General features: G+C 59.2%; 1 protein-coding gene across 1 annotated transcript in view; it reads right to left on the bottom strand.

Annotated features, from left to right (window-relative positions):
* DTX4 (deltex E3 ubiquitin ligase 4) overlaps positions 1 to 19,340 on the bottom strand; it is a 37,742-nt gene extending 18,402 nt beyond the window's left edge. Inside the window, exons 1-4 of the mRNA XM_052653059.1 lie at positions 19,130 to 19,340; positions 10,030 to 10,744; positions 2,336 to 2,397; positions 1,533 to 1,694 (exon numbers count right to left, since the gene is read on the bottom strand). Coding sequence (XP_052509019.1) covers positions 1,533 to 1,694; positions 2,336 to 2,397; positions 10,030 to 10,744; positions 19,130 to 19,340 — 1,150 coding nt within the window. The remainder of the gene's footprint in view (positions 1 to 1,532; positions 1,695 to 2,335; positions 2,398 to 10,029; positions 10,745 to 19,129) is intronic.
* Positions 19,341 to 20,200: the final 860 nt, after the last annotated feature.

Below are 20,200 nucleotides of genomic sequence, written 5' to 3'. Positions count from 1 at the left end.
GGCCTTCCTCCTGTCGACGCTGCGGTCGCTGCCCAGCAGTAGGGAGAGGATGATGTGTCCTGGCAGGGGCAGTGACTCTGGGATTTGTGGGGAGGGGGAGCCAGGCCCCTAAGAGGCAGCCTGGACTAAAAGCAGCAGTTGGCATGAGACAGCCTTGCCCAGGGGCAGGAAGGAATAAAGGGTTGGAGCCTCCTTGGCCACTCCCTGAACTTCTCTGAGCTTCTGTCTCTCACCTAGACAGCAGGCAAGAACAATAGCACCTGCTCAGAGGGGCGCTTGGACAATTAAACGCGACGTACAATTAAATGGACCTACAGCCCTGCAGCACTTGGCCCGCTAAGAGTCGGGTAAGTGCTATTAATAATAACAGGAAGAATGGGAAAGCGCAAAATCCCATCGTTTCCTATGAGACCGCCAGGAAGACGAGCGAGTTCATTTAAGCAGAGAAATGTCGACAGGCTGGAAAAGTAGGACGAGGGTTTCATGAAGTGGGTCCTCCAACGTCCAAAAGCTAGGGCGCAGGCCCTCTCTTCCCTCTGCCCTGCTCCTCTAACAAGAATCAAGCTTCTGTCGACCGAGAGCCTCTTGCTTGCTGAGCTAAGCTATAACATGCATATGATCCTACTGAAACGTCACCAGTTTGAAAGGGAAGGGCTTAGGGCTGACGGTCGAATCATTTAGAAATTGATACTAGAGACCAGAGGTTTCCCAGATGGTCAGTGGTTAAGAATTTGCCTGCCAAAGCAGGAGATGCAGGCTCAATGCCTGGGTTGGGAAGATCCCCTGGAGGAGGAAATGGCAACCCACTCCAGGATGCCTGCCTGGGAAATCCCCTGGACAGAGGAGCCTGGCGGGCTACAGTCCACGGGGCCACAAAGAGTTGGACATGACTTAGCCACTAAACACACACACACACACACACACACACACCCCAGAGCTAGAGAGAGCAGCCACAGAGGTCAGGCTGGGTCCTTGGGGCCCAGGTAGGCACAGGTATTGACCTCTTAGCTGCGGGACTGTGAGGAGGGGTATGAGCTCTTGAAGGAGAGTCTAGCAGCCAGAGCTTCTGGAGCATCCCGAGGGACATGGAAAGTGGCGACCCCACTGCCTTCCAGGACACACCTGCTGGGCACCGGCTGTGTCTGTTGTAAAGGGGAGAAAACTGAGGCAGGCTGGGGTCTCGTGACTTGCAGGGGACAAAGTTGGGATCTGAACCCAGGCCGTTCAGGCTCCCATGGCGGAGTGCTCCATCTCTCTACTGTGTGTTCTTTGTGTCACACGCTGTATCTTTATGTGCCGGTACTGTTGCCCTGAATTTCTCTGTTTCTCAAAGGGTCTCCATCAGATCCAAACCTATCCACTTTAGTGTAATCCTCAGGGTAGTGATTAGTTAGCCCACTTAGCAGATGCAGAAACCGAGGCACAGAAGGCACGGGCGTGACCCTCAGTGGTGGAGACAGAGATGGGCTGGGAGCCAAGTCTATGACCCACCCCCACCCTCCCAGGACTCCTTTTGACAAGGAGGCTGATACCTTTCTTGGCTTGCTTCTTGGTGGTCTTGCGGCTTGTGTTGGAAACCCCGGGGATGGATTTTATTTCACTCTTGCTGACGGGGGGTGGGTGAAGGACCAGCTTTGGTGGCCGGGTGAGACACACGGGCAGCCCTGCCGCGCTCATGAGGATCCCAGTGATTCCTGGAAGATAAGGGCGCCAGGGAGGAGGGCGGAGGGTCAGCCCCAGCCCGCTCCACCCTCTCCCTCCCCAGTAACCTGCTTGCCCCTTCTCCACGCTGATCCTCTTAGCCGCTGAGGATCCTCTTAGCCTCCTTTCCCCTCTTCTCAACAGTGAGCTCTGCATTTTGCGATCACTTTGCCCAAACTGTTCCTGCCCTTCCCGTCCACCCTCTGAGGTCCTCGTTTGTGTCAGTCACCACCAGGATTCTCTCTCTTTTTACAGACGTCCATGACACCTGTTGCTTTTGCTCTTCTTGTTTTTAACTTCTTTTTGTTTGTTTTTAAGCTTTTCATTTTGTATCGGGGTTCAGCGGATGAGCAATGTGGTGACAGTCTCGGGAGAACTACATTTCCAGGCATCCATTCCACCACAAACTGCCGTCCCGCCCGGGCTGACACGACACTGAGCTGAGTCCGCTGAGCTCTGCAGCAGGTCCTTGCTACTTGTCCATTTATCATAGACCAGCACGGACCGTACAGTCCACGGGGTCGCAAAGCATCGGACACGACTGAGCGACTTTCACTACACTTAGTGCTTACACGTCCATCCCAAAGGGCCTCCTAGTCTCTCCCTTTTCTCCCTTCAGCCGGGGCTTCCTTACCTGCCAGCGCGGGGTTGACGGGGCTGGACCCACTCAGGTTCTTCACGGGGACAGTGGGCACCCTGCAGAAGCACAGAGCAGACACGTCATGCTTCCGACAAGCGGGAAAAAGGGCCACGGTGCTGGGTGCCCCAGAACGTTGCCCACAGAGGGGCTCCCCTGTTACAGGAGCCACTTGCTCCTACTAAAGCCGCAGTCGGTGCGCAGCCAGAACGGAGCCCTGCGAACCCCAGCAGAGCATGGCACAGCTCCGCTCAGAACCTCACAGCTCAGAATGGCCCAGGGCTCCCTCAGATTCCCAGCGAGGCCTGTCCCACCCTGTAGAGTCACCGAACAGCCGCCTGAGCAGCCCCCGCCAGCTCCCTGGTCTGCCCCAAGTCACTCATTGCCTCTCGTCATGTCGCTGTTCTGCTGCAGGCCGGGCACACCCCAGCCTCAGGGCCTTTGCACTTGCGGTTCCCTCTGCCTGAAGCCTTTTTCCACCGGACCCCCGCTTGGCTCCCTGCTACAGATCCTTCAGTCTGGGCTCCGACGTCCCCTACTCGGCGATGTCCCTGAGGCCATCTCACTTAACACGGCTACCCACACCTCCACCCCACCCTGAGACGCCAAGTTCTCTTCCTTGGTCCTTTTTGCTTTTTGCCCACACTGGTCGACCTGCAGGATCTTAGTTCCCCGACCAGGGATTGAGCCTGGGACCCCGGCAGTGAAGTCCTAACCACTGGGCCACCAGGGATGTCCCACTTAAGGTCTTTTAAAATAAATTGTTACTTATCTCCCCTCTCGAAATCTACGCTCTATCAGGACAAACATTGCTGTCTCATTCAGAGCCTGACACTTAGAGGCATTTCATGAATATCAGTGGAAGCAATGAAATAAAAAAAAAAGAAGCGAGTTCAGACCCACAGGGTATAGTCACCTTAAAAGCTTCTGGAAGAGAGAGGCCCTTGCCTGAATCAGAAGCGCCAGCTGCAGGGCGCGAGCATCTGCACTTTGAGGAGCTTCTGCTGAGAGGTGGGCCGAGGGCGCCCAGCCCCAGCCCAACAGGCGGAAACCATTGCTCTAACAGCTGCCACCTCTTTACCCAGAGAAACACAGACGGCAAGCAGCGTCTCCTTCCTTGTCCTTCTCCCCAGCAACTCGAGCCAGGCTGGAGACAAGACAGCCCCGCTGCCTGGGAAAGTCAGGGCGTCCCACGGGGCTGAGGACAAAAATACGGGGCGCGTGAGGCTCGGTCTTGCGCCATCCCCGGCCACCCAGGCCTCTGCAGCTGGGCTTGGAGAGGGGAACGAGGGCTGGAGATCCTGATGGCCCGGGTCACAGACCGCCGGAGAAGCCAGCAGTTCTGCTTTGAGGGAGGGGCGAGAGGGGGTGCTGCGAAAGCAGGGGGGCGGGGAAAGAGCATTTTGCTGGCTTGCTGTTCACTCATGCGCTTCGCTGTCTATCCCTATAGAGCCCCCCTTGGTGCTGGACACTGCCGGATGCTGGGGACACAGTGGTGGCCCACACAGCCTTTCATCCAGTGCAGAAATCACTAACGAGTCCAGCCCGCCTGACCCCAGACACCATTCTGAATGCTCAGAATAGACACATCCACTCAACCCTTGCAACGACCTATCCGAGAGGTGTGTTTGTCATGAACTCCGTTTTCACAGGCAGGGGCGCTGGGGTGCAGAGAGGGTAAGCCAGCTTCAGGGAGGCCACACAGCGAAGGGTTTGAAGCCCGCTCATCTGGCTCTGGAGCCCACGGTCTCAGCCATTCACGACGTATGCTCCTGGGTCTGTGCGGTTCTTATCACGCCCCCGTGCTGCAGACAGAAAGCGTGAAGCTGCGAGCCTGGGGAATAAGCACCCCGCCGAGAGGTGAGGCCAGAGCGGCACCTGCAGGCTGGGCGCTGGTGCGTCTGAACCCCACGCGCCGGGAGGATGGGCGTGCCCTCCGCCATGCGGAGTCGTCTGGGGCCTCTGTCTCCTCCGGGGGATGGTGACCGTGCACCAGGCTTGTGAGACGATGTGAGAATAACAGACGCGGGAGCGTCTGTGTCTCCACAGTGGAGTGGCCTCCACCGAAGGCCACTTGTCCTCAGAAACCGGCCTCAAGATGAATCAAATGCTGATTGGGGGGTGCTGGGGGAGCAAGCTGAATTCAACATGAAAGAAAGTCATAAAGGGGACTTTCCTTGTGGTCCAGTGGCTAAGACCCCGAGCTCCCAGTGAAGGAGGCCTGGGTTCGATCCCTGGTCCGGGAACTAGACCCCACGTGCTACAGATGAATATTCCACATGCTGCAGCGAGAAGATGCTGAGGGCTGCAACCACCAGTGCAGCCAAATAACCAAACATTAAAGGAAAAAAAGGTGAAGAAGAAAGTCACCAAGAGAAAGAGGAACCAACTTGATTCCGGACTCTGTAACCTGCCCACACGGCCAGGTGTGGTCCAGCAGGTGGGATTCAGAAGAGCCAGGTTCAAGACCCAGCCCCACCAGGATCACACACACATGCTGTCACCTCAGGCGTGTCAGGCTCTCTGTGACTCCATGCACTGCAGCCCTCCAGGCTCCTCTATCCACATGACTCTCCACGCAAGAATCCTGGAGTGGGTTGCCATGCCCTCCCCCAGGGGATCCTCCCTACACAGGGGTGAGACCCATGACAGTTACGTCTCCCGCATTGGCAGGCAGGTTCTTTAACACCAGCGCCACCTGGGACGCCCACCAGTAACAATGTCCGTCAACTTTATTGAGCCTCCATTTCCTTATCTGTAAAACTGCGAAAGTCTTAGGTAGGAGGCTGCATATTAAAAAGCACAGACATTACTTGGCCAACAAAGGTCCATCTAGTCAAGGCTATGGTTTTTCCAGTGGTCATGTATGGATGTGAGAGTTGGACTATAAAGAAAGCTGAGAGCCAAAGAATTGATGCTTTTGAACTGTGCTGTTGGAGAAGACTCTTGAGAGTCCCTTGGACTGCAAGGAGATCCAACCAGTCCATCCTAAAGGAGATCAGTCCTGGGTGTTCAGTGGAAGGACTGATGCTGAAGCTGAAACTCCAATACTCTGGCCACCTGATGCGAAGAGCTGATTCATTGGAAAAGACCCTGATGCTGGGAGGGATTGGGGGCAGGAGGAGAAGGGGATGATGGAGGATGAGATGGTTGGATGGCATCACCAACTCAACGGACATGGGTTTGGGTGAACTCCAGGAGTTGGTGATGGACAGGGAGGCCTGGAGTGCTGTGATTCGTGGGGTCACAAAGAGTCGGACACGACTGAGCCTTTCACGACTGAAAGGCTGCCAGGAGAGACTTCCTGATGATTCTCCACCCCAGAATCTGACGACCCCACCTTGGGGGCAGTCTCCCTGCTGGGTTCCGCACCGGGTCTGGTTCCCCTCCAGCCTCTCCAGGAGGTGCGGGAGTGCCTGTTCCCTGGATGCCCACTGGGGACGGCAGGCATGGCCCAGCCCTGCACCTACCTACCCCTTTCACCACCTCTGAGGCCCCCACTCAGGCTGATAAGCAGCTGCAATCTGCAGGACAAAAGCCACCTTTGTTCCCACAAACTGGACCAGCAGGTTTACCTGGTCTGGTGAAGGAGGAAATAGTCCAACCTCCCCAGAGGGCATGCCCAGGGTGGCCTGAGAACTGGGGGCTGGGGGGAGGGTCTGGAGAGACAGGGAGGGTGTGCCTTCGAATGCTGGCAGACGGGTGGGCGTCCCCACCACTGCTGGATGGCAGGAGAGGTGGAAGGGCTTGTTGGCGGTACTGGACGCTGGGAGCAGGGCTGGGGAGGGGGTACGTGATTGTGAAATGCAGAAGCATCCAGGGGAAGGGCCTGCCAGGGGGTCGGGAGGCCTGGCTTCTAGGCCGACCCCGCGGGGCCTTTCTGAGAACCCCACAGTCTCTCTGCCAGCCTCAGCCACGTCTGCGCTACCAAGGCAGTACACAGGGCGCCCCAAATCTCAGTCCCCGGGAGGAATGCGGATCTGGGTCACATCTTCCGTAAACAGCCCAGCCCTATGCGAATCTGGGTGATGGTTTACATTCTTGCCTGCCAAGGGTAAGAGGAAGCGGGATCCAGAGAGAGCCTTTTCCTGCCTGATGGTGGTTTACTCACTCAGTCGCATTGGACTCTGTGACCCCAGGGGCTGCAGTCCACCAGGCCCCGCATTCTCCAGGCAAGAATTCTGGAGTAGGTTGCCATTTCCTCCTCCACGGGATCTTCCCGACCCAGGGATCGAACGCAGGTCACCTGCATGGCAGGCAGACCCTTTACCAGCCGAGCCACCAGGGAAGCCTTTTCCCCTCCTCGCTTAATATCCCAGTTTTCTCAGATTCTTGAGGGGGTCAAGGGTAAGCATCAAGCTGAGTGCTGGGCAGACTGTGGAGCTGGAAACACCTGATCACCCTCCAGCAGTGTTCCTGGAAAACCCAGGAGAGCAGCCTCCAGGGTCCACACCAGTCACACCCCGTTGGGGCCCCCGGGTTATAGGCGCTTGAGCCCTTTGTCTAGAAATCAGCAGGCCAGACAAAGGGCTGCGAGCATCCATCCACCTCCTCCAGGGAGCGTGGCTCAGCCAAAGCTGCCTGCGGCCTGCGTGCTCCGGGTGCATGTTTTAACTTCAGTCTCGAGAATACAAAACGGAGAGAGGAGTGGCAGGGTGGCGGGGAAGGAGGGGTTGTTGAGGGGACAGCCCCTCTGCAGACGCCGCGGGGAGAGGCAATGTTTCTTCGGGGGTTCTGAGCCAGCCCAGGGGTGCTCAGCAGAACCGCGTTCTTGTCTCTCCAGCGACCGAGGTCTCGCTGGAGATGGAGCCGCCTGTATCTGGAAAAGAGGGGCGACTCCCGCCCTCGGGGGCACAGCTCCCCCCTCTTTAGAAACCACCGCTTGTGTCTCTGAATAATTCACAGGGTCTTTTGTTCCCCCCAGACCCTTCTCTCCAGGGCACCTCTCCCACCCTGCCGGTCTTCCTCTTTTCCGGGGGGAAGTTGCTGGGAGAGGTCATGGGCGGAGAGGGGAGGGGCCGGGGCCGCTGGAAGACAGCAGGTCGATGGCAGAGGCAGACAAAGGGAATCGACATGCTCATTAAGTGGCCGCGGGGGTGAGGGGGTGGGGAGAGGCTGAGAGGCGAGGGCTGGGAGACGGAGAGCGCTGCGGAGGGGCCAACGCTGTTGGGGAGACGGCGGAGAAAACCAGCCACTTTCTATAGCCCTTTCCAAATTGAACTGCCTGGAACTCCGCCCTCCTGGGTCGCTCAGATTCCATCAGCCCTGCAGACGCTAAAGCAGAGAGATAGAAGCTGAGATGTAAGGCGATCTGGGCTTCCTTACCCTCTCATGGCAAGGAGGTCACTCGGCTTTTGCCTAGGGCACCAGAAATGAAGCGGTGGAGTCAGCTTAGATCTGACTTCAGCAACCACAGGCAGCAACTGTCTGCCTCGCTCAGACAGTTCATAGTAATAATAATAGCAGCCTGTGACCAAATTCTTATCACGTGCCCAGCATTATGGTGAAAAACCTGAAAACCTCCTATAATCCCCATGGCAAATCCTATAAGCAAGGAACCATTCCTACCCCATTTTACAGATGGATAAACTGAAGACGGATGGTAAACAGCGTGCCCCGAGTTGCACAGCCAGAAACCTGGGTCCCAGCACAGGTGCTGAAGCTTCTAGAGGGTGAGCTTCTCTTACCTCCACAGGAGCGTCCCTCTCCCACGGTGGCATGCACCAGGAACTCCTGCAAGGGGCCCCAGGAGGCTGCCTTACGCCAGCGTGGAGACAGGACCAGCAGCATCGCGCCAGGTCCCGTCCCTCTGCCAGACATTCCTGCAGGTCCAGAGGAGGTCATAGGAAAAGCCATGGCACCTGACCGGCATCTGACCGTGTATAACTTGCCTTTGAATACAGTGAGGAGCTGGGCTTTAGCCAAGAGAGCACTGATCGGACGAGGGGACGAAGACCTGGGCCCCAGCCCTGACTCTGAAACACGTGGAGTGTGCAGCGCTCCCTGTGTCTGACACTTGGAGTGGGTCCCTGCTGGCGAGTGGATCTGGGCAGCTGTTAAGGAGTGCCCTCTCCTCACTGAGGGTTACACGTTGACTCGGGGTGGGGGGCAGGGCAAGCCTGCTACCCCAGAGTCTAGAGCTCGCCCAGCGGCAGAGGCAGGGGTACGCTGGGCCACCTCCCAGTCCTCAGCGTCCCCTTGTCTTCTCTCTGCCCAGGGCCGAGCCCCGCGGTGCAGAGATCCTCCTCCTGGCAGCCCGATCTTCGCAGGCTGGTGTCCACCCTAACTCTAAGCCTTCCTGAATATCTGCGGCTAGGGCCGTCCGCCGAGTCAGGCTCCTACAGAGAAAGGCAAGACTGGCAGGTACGAGAGGCCCAATCTCACATGAAATCCGTGGCCAGCAGCCAAAGGCGGTGGGTACCACGTGGACCTGGGTCTCTCTGACTTTATGATCAGGAAGACTAAGAAGGTTGATGGAACACAGGAATAACAGAACGGACAACAAGTTGTCACAAGGAATGACTGACACCGTGCCCAGAAGTGTCTGGCATATGTAAGAGGAAGTGTGTGAAAGTGAAGTCGCTCAGTCGTGCCCGACTGTTCGAGACCCCATGAACTGTAGCCCACCAGGCTCCTCTGTCCATGGGCTTCTCCAGGCAAGAATACCGGAGTGGGTTGCCACGCCCTCCTCCAGAGGGTCTTCCCAACCCAGGGATCAAACCTGAGGCTCCTGCAGGGCAGGCGGATTCTTCACCATCTGAGCCACCAGGGAAACCCCACGGTAAGCACTTACTAAACGTGGGCTGTTATTCCAGTCTGGAGTCCCTGGAGGCGAGGGAGTAACTCTCACGGGACACTTGCGCGTGCGGTGTGCGACTGCCAGGGAGGCAGCTTGGCACAGTCGGAAGGAGTCTGGGACTCAAACTTTAGGTTATCATCTCTGCTGATAACCAGATATGTACCGTGGAGCGAGTGGGCCTCTCGGGTCTTCCAAGGTAAAATGGGACCAAAAACATGTGCTTTGCAGACTTGCAAGGATTAAGAAGAGCGATAAGGGCCGCAAACTAGGAGGTGGGGGAGCCCACGAGTGGTGTCTGCTCCTCCTTGGCAGGTACAGTCCTCACTGCAACCCTGACACCACGGCCCGGTTTACCGATGAGCAAGTCAGGACTAGCACAGGGCTGCTGCTGCTGCTGCTGCTAGGTCGCTTCAGTCGTGTCCGACTCTGTGTGACCCCACGGACGGCAGCCCACCCGGCTCCCCTGTCCCTGGGATTCTCCAGGCAAGAATGCTGGAGTGGGTTGCCATTTCCTTCTCCAAACCATGCAGGCATGCTAAGTCATTTCCGTCGTGTCCCACTCTGTGCGACCTCATAGACGGCAGCCCAGCAGGCTCCTCCGTCCAAGGGATCCTCTAGGCAAGAGCACGACTGGGTTGCCATTTCTTGCTCCTAGTAAGAGGCAACGTCTCCTTCAGAATTCAGACCTGTCGGGACCCCAAAGACCAAAAGGCTCCCCTCCGCACCACACCACCACACCACTGGGCCTTCTCCCTGCAACCAGAGGGTCTGGAGAAGCCGAGGAGGAGCTTAAGCCAGAGCAGCCCCTGGGTCCTCTCTGACTCAGGCGATCCTCAGGTCTGAGGCCCGGGGCTCCGGAAGCGCTCAAGGGTGTCGCCGCAGAAGCACTTACCCAGAGGCGATCAGCACCCGGGACTGGGCGAGGGCCAGTCGCTGCAGGCTGGTCCGATTCAAGGTCGCCAGGGCCACATGGCCGGCCTTGCCGTTGGCCCCCGGGGGGCTGGCGGGGCAGCCCGCGGGGCCCGCCCCTGCCGCCGCGCTGGAGGCTTGTCTCCGGATCGCCTGCGACGACGGGGCCGGCTTCCCGGGGCCCTGTCCCGCGCCCGCGCTGTCCGGCGGCGTGGCCCCGGGGCCCTGGGGCGGCGGCCCCTTGACGGCCGCGGGCGGGGCGGCGCTCCTGCGGGCGGCTGGGGCCGGCGGCGCCGCGGCCTTGACGCTCCTCACCAGGACGCACTGCGGGCAGGAGCAGGGCGGCGCGCGCGGCCCCGCGGCGGCGGCGGCCCCGGGGGCGGCCGGCCAGGACGCGGCGCGGCCCGCGGCGCCCGTGACCAGCGGGTAGACCAGGTCCACGCGGCGGCGCACGCGGCGCTGGCGCTGCGTCTGCCGGTTGATCTGGCCCATGGTGCCGAAGTCAATGACGTAGCCGAAGCCGATGGGGCTCAGGTCGATCCAGGGCCGCTGCTTCTCGAAGGCGTGCTGGATGGTGATGCCCACGTCCATGTCGTAGGGCGTCCAGGAGCCGCGGTCGTTCTCCCACTCCCACACCACGCCCTGCCCGGGCGCAGAGGCGGCGTCGTAGTAGTTGCGCCGGACGGGCCGGAGGGTCCCTGCCGGAGAGGGACGGAGGAGGCGGTCAGCGGCACCCAGGGCTGGAACCCACGGGTGCTACCTTAGGAGGCTCGCGGTAAGCGAGTCTACCGCGGGGCCGGCCCTTGGCTGCCTCGGCTTTGAAGGAGGGTCCTTCCTGCCGTTTTAAAGTCTGCGGTGAACCGGGAGGGTTCAGGGCTGCGGGCTGGGGTGGGGGGCAGGGTGGGAAGCTGATGAACTGCAAGGGAAGGATGTGGATGACGCTGCAGGGTACCCCAAAGAGCACTGGCTGGTTTGGAGTCCGAAGACCCTAAGTTAGATTGCAGCCACATTCGTTTGCTTAATATAACAGCCCACAACCTCCTTTTCTCCCCAGGAGAAATACGATAACAGCTCCTTTGGAAAGTTTTTGCCGTAATTAAATGCTGCTCTCTCACTCAGCATGCATGTATTTGTGCCAAGTCCTGGGTTTCTCAAGCGCCCTGACCTTTGCACTAAGGCATATCACCTTTGACACATAGTAGGTGCTCTTAAATAATCTCTCTTCTTCCGTGACTCTCTAAAGGCCTAAGCCCCTGAGGGCTAAGAGGAAAAGAACACAGGTCAGGGAACCCTAGAGAACGCAGGAAGACTCTGTCCCCACCCAGGAAGCTCGCCCAGGTGGTGATGGAGCTGGCATTCTGGACTTCTATGGGTGTGGTAAAAAAATAAAAGATCAGGGTGGGAGAACTCTCTCATATTTCCCAGCATTAAATCTTATATCAACAACAGTAATAGCGATCCTAAGAACAACTTTCTATTTATCTAACATCTTTTATTCAAGAAGCTCAACCTTCCTAAAGATAGGGTTGTGGCTGTTTAGTTGCTGTTTAGTCAAAAGTTGTGTCTGACTCTTTGCAACCTCATGGACTGTAGCCCACCAGGCTCCTTTGTCCATGGGATTTTCCAGGCAAGAATACTGGAATGGGTTGCCATTTCCTTCTCCAGGAGATCTTCCCAACCCAAGGACTGAAACTGCATCTCTTACATCTCCCGCACTGGCAGGCGGATTCTTTACCTGCTGACCCACCAGGGAAGCCAAAGGTGGCATGAAAGTGAAAGTGCTGCTCGCTCAGTCCTGTCTGACACTTTGCGACCGCATGGACTGTAGCCCACTAGGCTCCTCTGTACATGGAATTCTCCTGGCAAGAATACTGGAGTGGGTTGCCGTTGGCTTCTCCAGGGGATCTTCCCACCCCAGGGATTGAACCCGGGTTCCTGCATTGCAGGAGGATTTTTACCATCTGAGCCACAAGGGTGGTCTCATTTATTGGTGTCCCAATGAGACAAAGTGTAGAAATACACGTCAAGAATTGGAATCCAGATGTGTGTGAGCAAAGATCATGTTCTTCAATCTTAGATAACTCTGCCTGCTTCCTGAATAATAATAAAAAGAGGTCCTGTAATTATAAAACAAAAGATAGGATAGTCTCAATCTGGATCGTCTCAGGGTGGGTGGGTAGGGGGTGGCAAGGGCAGGGGAGAGATCCAGGTTATCGCAGGGGATCAGTTAGAGCAGAGATGAACCTTCAGGGCTGGTGGGGAAAACTAAGCCTGTAACTGTTGCCTCTTTCTCCTCTACCTCCCGGAACCCTGAATGCAGACCCATGCCCAACCCAGGCTCGTTTCATGGGTATTAAGCTGAAGGCGGAGGACGCCTGGCTCGGGGCAGGAGGGGGAGACTGGGAGAGCTCCTAGGATGCTGGAATCTCTGCATCTGTCAGCTTAGTCTCCATCAGAGTGGTGGGAAAAGGCTCCCCTCCGCTGGCCCCTGACCCATCCCCTCCTCCAAGCCAGAAGGAGATACCAAGACCGGGGACAGAATGCCATTCAAAGGGGGAAGAAAAGGAACAATGACTGTTGAGGCCTTTGCCAGGTCGTCACCCGCCCTCCCGCCCCGCCTCCAAGCCCCTTAATGACCCAGAACATCAATATGCAGAGGCTGGAGGGAGAGACAGAACAAGCCCCTTATTCAGGCCCGGGAGCTCTGCTGGGGGACGCGGGGGGCGCGGGAGAGGAGGGAGAAGGGGCACCCAGGAGGCCCCCGTCCTTCCCCCGGTTCCCCCCTAAGGAGCCAGCTCGCTGGGGGACAAAGTCGCGGCCTTCGGATCCAACGGCGGAGCTTCCGGCCGCATCAGCCGCTTGGTCCAGCCTCGTTTCCCCACCTGTTTGCTCCCTCGCCAGTGCCTCCCCCACGCCTCCTAGTCACCAGGGCTGGCCTCTGGGGACGCCCTTCTTTGCCGTTTTCATCTGCTGAAATGTTCCTTACCGTTAGGCTCCTGTGCCATTTGTCACCCATTTCTGGACGTGCCCTCCCGGTCCGGGCACCACCCTCAGGGAGCCTGCGGAGCACGGCGCCTTCCGTCTGCTGGGTACCAGCATCCCAGCCTTTTTCACACGCCGCCTCGCGCGGAGGCGGAGATGCTTCCGCAGAGCTCCCTGCCCTCCAGCGCCTAATGCAGCGCGGACGCCAGAGACGCGCAGCGGTGCGTGGAAGACACACCTCTGGGGACGCTGGCATCTGATCACAGATGTTGCTGAGTGTGTATCAGCGGCTGTGAGCAAGGCCGATTCAGGTGCTCCTCGAGCACCTGGAGTCTAAAACCAGGCAAGGAAGTTACGAGACACAGGCTGCCCGGAGAAGGCTGCCAACAGGGCAGTGTTAACAGGAAACCACACGCCCTGGGAGCTCCGGTCCCAGGCACGACTTCCTCGAAGTCAAGACCGAGAGCCGCTCCAGCCGCCCCTCTGTGGCCTCCGCACACCCTGATACTCTGTGCCCACACTTCCGCCTCACCGGCCTCTGGCACCCTCTTAGGTGCCCATCCTTCAGATCTCAGTTCATTTTCTCAAGGAAACCTCTCTGGGCCATCCAACTGGCTCAAATTCCTGCTCCTCTTATTATTATTTTTAACACCAATCTGGAGGTGTAGTCACACATTTCTTTGTGTGACTCATCTGATGAACATCACTCTAATCCATGGGACTCCCGGTCTCACAGAGTGGGTATCCAGGAGTTTGCTCACAGCTGCGGCCCCCATGCCGGGCATGTCCTAGGAGCTCTGTACTTATCCATGGAACACATGAGGTAATAAGCACTTGGAGAACGTTTCAAGAGGTGGAGAGCATGACAAAGAGTCCAGGGCCCGGGGGAGAGGGGGAATCTCAGGAGGTGACAAGGCTGAAGCAGGGCAGCTCAGCAGAAGCAAGCTGCTGCAGTCGGGGAAGGGGTGTGGGTCCCAGGGAATGCCTGAATAAAAGGCTCGCCTGTCTGGCAGGTCTAGGGGAAAATATGGGCAGAGAGCAAGCTAAACCTGGAAGGGCGTGTGAGAGGCAGGGCACAGATGGTGGGAAACGCTGGGCCGTGAGGGCTTTTATTTACAGGTCTCGAGGAACCACTGAGGCTCGTGACACAGAGAAGTGATGGCCCCGGTGTGTCCACGCTAACTCGCTTCAGTCGAGTCTGACTCTTTGCCACCCCACGGACCGTAGCCCACCAGGCTCCTCTGTCTGTGAGGTTCTCCAGGCAAGAATATTGGAGTGGGTTGCCATACCCTCCTCCAGGGGATCTTCCAGACCCAGGGATCGAACCTGCATCTCCTGTGTCTCCTGCATGGGTAAGGGGGTTCTTTACCGCTGAGCCCCTGGGGAAGCACAGAGACACCAGAGCTGCTCTGTTTATTGAGTACTGGGGTGGGGGGCGGGGGCGGGGGCGTGGGAGGTGGTGAAGGGATGGAGGTGGGAGAGGGTGCTGGGAGCAGAAATGAAAAGCAGGTGGCAGACCACAGACCCTACAGAGGGGCGCCGGGCAGGGCATGAGCCTGAGTAGCTGAATGCTTTCTAAGTCATCCAGGGTCATCGGCTTCTGAGTCTCCTGCAGGAACAGATGAGTCACCGAGGGTCAGCCTGGCCAGGGGCCGGGCCCAGAAACCTACACGTGAGCCCCTGCCGTGTTCATCGTGATTGCTCAACTTTCAAACCCCACATGTCCGTATAGATGAGACATCCAAACACAAAGCTGAAACGGGTCAAAGACTCCTGAGGCTTCGATTATGGGCAGGCCATAAGATGGAGACGCCATTCACCAAGCAGAGAGGTGTCACAAGGAAGAGCTGGCTTTTGGAGGGAAAGATGCTGCGTTCAGTTCAGCCGTGGAGGGCAAGTTAAAAACAGGAGGTGGACCTCGGCACCAAAGGTGGGGGACAAGAGGGATGGTGGGGTTGCATTCTCTGAAGATTTTCAGAGACTGTTCCATCAGGAACGGGCAGGTCCTGGACCTGTCTGTAGTCCTGTACCTGTCTATAGACCCTGAACAAGATGATCGGAGAAAATCCACTGGGTCCCAAGGTGCAGTGACCGAAAGACAGGGATAAAGGATTACACAGACTAAGCAGGAAGAAAGAGAGAAAATGAAAGGTTTCCCTGGCAACTCAGATGCTGACACCCCAAAACACCACCCAAGTTGTTGGCTCCTGGGAAATGAGAGACAACGCCTTCCAGGAATGACCCTAGGATCCCAGGGCATTTTTTCCCTGTCTCTGTGGTTCTGTGCTCAGGACGTCCCAGGCTTCTTTGACCAGCGGCCTTCATCCGCACTCGAACGTTCCACGAGGGCGAAGACTTGGACGGTTTGCTGTTGCAACGTCCCCTGGGCCTGGGACGGGGCCTGCGTGAAGCAAGTGGTCTGCAAGTGTTCCCCAGAGGAGGCAGGGCACGCGCACTTGACTGGGAACCTCAGCTCTGTCGTGCACTTGCTGTAAAACTCTGGGCAACTTCAACTTTTCCAAATTGCTTCCTTTACTATGAAACCAGAACAGCGGGTCCTTCATAAGACGACCATGGAGGATGGAACCAGGTACTGCACACCGGGTGCCTGCTGCCGGCTCCACACCGCAGCACCCTGTGGTCATGACGCTCGCCCCCAGCACTCCTGTGCTCACACACGGCGGGGAATATTGCGGGGGAGTGGGCCTAAAATTCAGCTCCCTTGACTCACGCTCCATCTGACCTTTCTCACTGTGTTAAAGACATAAAAGAGACGGATGTCGCCTGGAAAACTGAGCTGGAAGGGATCCTCCCTCACACCCTGTTACTTCTCTCAGCATCTTCAGTGGCGCAGGCTCCAGACTCATCCGCCCACTGACCTGCATGATGGGAGGCAGGGAGCCAGAAGGAACCTTAAGGCTGCCCTTCATTCTACAGGTGAGAATGACGCTTAAGCAGTCAAGGGACTCAATGGTAATGATCGGGTCCGCTGAAACTTACAGGGGAACAGGGGACAGTGATGCTGGAAGATACAGGAGGTGAAGGTCAGCCTGGTCAAGGCGAATGGTCAGGGGCAGAGAGGACCCAGCCAAGGCTTTGGGAAGCAGGCAAGACTCCTTCACCTCCACCTCCCTGTCTGTTTCCTCCTTCTCCCTTCACCTCGAGGAAAAATGACACTGAATGCAAGTAAGCTCAGAGTCTGGGAGGAGAGGGGTCCAGGGCAAACAGAGGCGGGCGAGGTGTTTGCGACCCCCCAGCCATCTCCCTGGAGACAGACTGGATGAGGCTGGAGCTGAGGGACTGGAGACGCTGAGGACTTACTTGGCAGCAAGGCAGGCAACTTCTGAAAAAAACAAAGCTCCCATGTCAGGAAACGTCCCCACAGAGTGGAGGCAACAACAACAGAAAAAAAAAAAAAAGAAAGAAAGAAAGAAAGAGAGGAATCGCCTCTGGGCAAGGGGCTTCCAGCTCCCCTTTGTTTATGGAGATGTTTCTGGTTCCCAGCTTCAAACTGTGGCTTGGGGATGGTGGGTGCTTTAATTAGACATCGCTAGGGCTTGGCCGAGGTTGCCCGGGAGCCAGTGGGTTCCAGTCCCTACCTTGTCACAGCTTCATGCATGAGCTATATGGAGAAGAACTGTGTGTCTGTTGGCAGAGAAGACAGAGGCGGGGGGCTGCAGACACCCCGAGATGCTGTTCTGCTTTGGCCAGCTCCCTGACAGACCCAGCACTCCCGGGAATCCAGCCCAGGGCCTTCTGCACCGGGTCTGGCGCGGAGGATGGTCTGTTGCAGAGGATGGGTTGGCCAGCCGACCCTTAGCATGAGTGGGTGAAAGCAAAAGTCTCTAAAAGGAAGAGAACAACCGGACAAGTCCCCCGAGGCAGTTAGACCAAGGCTCCAGGGCCAGCTCAGGCCTAACCTGTGGGGCGCCCCAGCCCCCAGGTCCCTGCCCACCCCCAGGCAGTGGTCAGCTGGTTCTCAGGAAGAGTGGTCAGACCTGGGGAGGAGGGTGTGTCCTTCCACCGGGTCTCCTCCAGACTTCACTTCTGTACCAAGGACCCGTACCAGGCCCACTACAGACATCCGTGAACACTGAGTAAGCTTTCCTCCTTTCCAAACGTGGGACCAGGCCTGGGACCTCTATGTCGCTAAGGTGTCCCTCCACCTGAGCTGAGATTTAATCTGAAATAGGACAGCTCATAGGCCTCCCTGGTGGCTCAGCGGTAAGGAACCAGCCGGCCCATCCAGGAGACACAAGTTTGATCCCTGGGTCGGGAAGATCCCCTGGAGGAGCCAAGGCAACCCACTCCAATATTCTTGCCTGGAAAATCCCATGGACAGAGGAGCCTGGCGGACTACAGTCCATGGGTTGCAAAAGAGTCAGACACGACTTAGTGGCTCAACAATGACAACTGAACAGCTAACACCTGTCCATGAATTCTGAGCAGGACTGGAGTTCCCTGTTGCTAGGTGTCTTGACTGTCAGCCTCGCTCTGGACCCACCGACAGGGATAGACCTTTCCAACCGCTACCCTAAGTCCACAGTTAACTTCTCCCCATCTCCCCAGGCCGCACGATCCTCTGCCCCAGTCTCCCCACTGTCCTCTGCCCCAGTCTCCCCACTTCCCTCTTTAGCCCCTCCTCCCCCAGTCTCTCTCAGCTCCACCTTCCCCCCTGTCTCACCAAGGCTGAAGCCCCCCCAGATGCTAACACTTCTGGAATCCTTTCCCCAGAAGGCTTCCCTCAATAGGCGAATGTCTGCAAAATCCTTGGCAGGGAGCTTGTTGGGAGTCGTGGCTACAGATGAAGACAGGGGGGTGGAAAGACACCCCTTTCCCATGACCATCCTAATTAGCGCTCAGGCCGTGGGGGCTTTCCAAGGCGGGCGGACATGCCCTGCTCGGGCAGCTGTTGTCCAGCCCTCTGGGACTCTCCCGGCCCCTCTCTGGCCCCTCCTCCCCCACACCTGCCTTTCCGGGGGGCTCCTCAGTCAGGGAGGCCTGGGGAGCTGAAGTCCATGGGGTGGCAAAGAGTGGGACATGACTGAGCGGCTGAACTGAACCAAGCTCTCACCCTCGTGGGGAAAGCCCAGCCAGAATTCCAGAAACTCCCCCCAGAAACACCGCCTCCCTGAAGAGGCTCTTCAGGGATAAATGCGTCCCAGACCAGCTGAGCCCGGCCGGGGGCCTCGCAGAGAGGCAGGTGTACCCAGCTTCCCCACCCTCACGCCAAGGACCGGGCACCCTGATCGCCATCCTCACTGGGGCTGGGAAGCCGGGTTGGTAGTGGCCACAGCCGCGACTTACTTCTCACCAGTAGATGGGAGCTCAATGTGTCCCCTGTCGGGGCCTTTGTGCGAGGAAGCTGGGGGCAGTTTCCTTGCAGGAATGCGCAGCCCCGGCCGCCTCCGCCCCCAGGGACAAACACTCTCGGCTTCCCCGCTGGCATTCCGGAGCGGCGGCCCTCCCCGTCCCCTGTCCATCTGCGCGGGCCTGTTGCTTCCTCCCTCGGAGCGCCCGAGCAGAGGCGCTCACCGCCCAGCGGCCGCCAGGGCGTGTCCGGCCCTGACAGCCCCCAAGTCCATCGGTCTCTCCGGGGAGGCCTGTCCCTTCGCAGGCTCGACTACAGCGCCGGCCTCCCGCGAATCTCCACCCTCCCGCGCGCCCGGTGCCCACCCCCAGGACGCGGCTGGGGAGACCGCATGCCCCCAGGAAGGGCCGAGGCGGCGAGGTGGGCAACCGAGGGAGCAGGTGGCAGGCCCCAGGGTGCCCGAGGCAACGAAGGCTCAGCCCACGTGATGCTGGCGAAGGCGGGCAGGTAGTCTTGCCCACTGGCAGGGATGCTGGCACGGCCCCTCGGTTCCTACAAGAGCGGACTTGGGGTACCGAGCGTTTAAAGAGAGGGGGACGTGAAGGGCTTTCTTAGGGGCGAGGGTAAAAGTCGGCCGGCCTAACCAGATCTGCACGGACGTTTATTGCAGCAGGTATGAGAGGATCGCGGGGCGGGGGCGCCCCCTGCTCGGTAGCCTGTGGGGGACCCGGAGGTCCGGAGGGGACCCCGGCGGGGGAGGGTGCGCGCGGGGCGGGGACGGCCGGCTCACCCGTGTCCTGGCGAAACTGGTTCATGGAGTGCAGGTCGATGATGTAGGGCGCGAGCCGGCGGTCCACCTGGCCCAGCACCACGCTGCCGCCCGCGCGCGGGCCGGCGCGCACCGCCGCCTCGATGTGGTGGCTCACGGCGGGGCTGTAGGGCCGCCAGCGCCCGTGCTCGTTCAGCCATTCCCAGACCACCACGGCCGAGGCCAGGAGCATGGCGCGCCCGGCCGCCCGCGGGCCCCGGCCGCGCACCCCGCGCCCCCGGCCGCCTCAGCCCCGGGCCGCGGGCCGCGCCGCCGCCGCGCGTCCGCTGGGGCCCCGAGATCCCGGCCGCCGGGCTCCGATCGCGCGCCCCGCGGGGTCGCGGGGCCTCACGCACACGGGCGCGCGGCCGGGGCTCCAGCCCTTGCACCGGGCGCCGGCGGGATCGGGCGGGCGCCGGCGCTCGGGGCGGCTGGCCGGGCCCTCCTCCCCGCCCCGCGGCCCCCGCCGCCCCCCCGCCCGCCCGCCGCGCGGGCCGAGAGCTCCCCCTCCCTGCGGCTTCGCGCCGCCGCCTCGGGAAGGAGCCGCCCCTCCCGAGCCCCGCGCCCGGGCAAACCCGCGCCTGCGAGGGGCTCCGCGGTCCCGAGACGCGAAGGAGCGACACCCCCGCCCCCCACCAGGACACGGCCCCGGGACCGCCGCTGTCAGCATCCTCAACTTGGCAGGCTCCCTTCTCAAAAGGGAATTTTTTCTTTCTTTCTTTCTTGTTTTAAAGTGCAGTGTGATCGCTGTCCGCACCGCGAGCTCCGGGACCCGCGGCGCCTGGCACACTCACGGTCTGCACGCTATCGCCGCGGGGGCCGTAGTCCCGCATCTTCGCCGGCATCCTGCGCTGTCCGTCAAGGACGCGGGGCCACGCCCCCGGGCCCAGCCGCGGCCCGGAGCCCCCCGCCCCCTGCTGGCCGAGTGCGCGCCTGCCGGCCCGGCCACGGCTCAACCCCTGCCCGGCCGCCCGCCCCGGTGTTCCTGCCTGGAGGATCCCGGGGACAGACGAGCCTGCGGCCTACGGTCCATAGGGCCACACAGTCGGGTAC

This window comes from Budorcas taxicolor, chromosome 15 (assembly GCF_023091745.1).
Source record: "Budorcas taxicolor isolate Tak-1 chromosome 15, Takin1.1, whole genome shotgun sequence".
Classification (NCBI taxonomy): domain Eukaryota; kingdom Metazoa; phylum Chordata; class Mammalia; order Artiodactyla; family Bovidae; genus Budorcas; species Budorcas taxicolor.
This window is presented reverse-complemented; position numbering and strand designations above follow the sequence as displayed.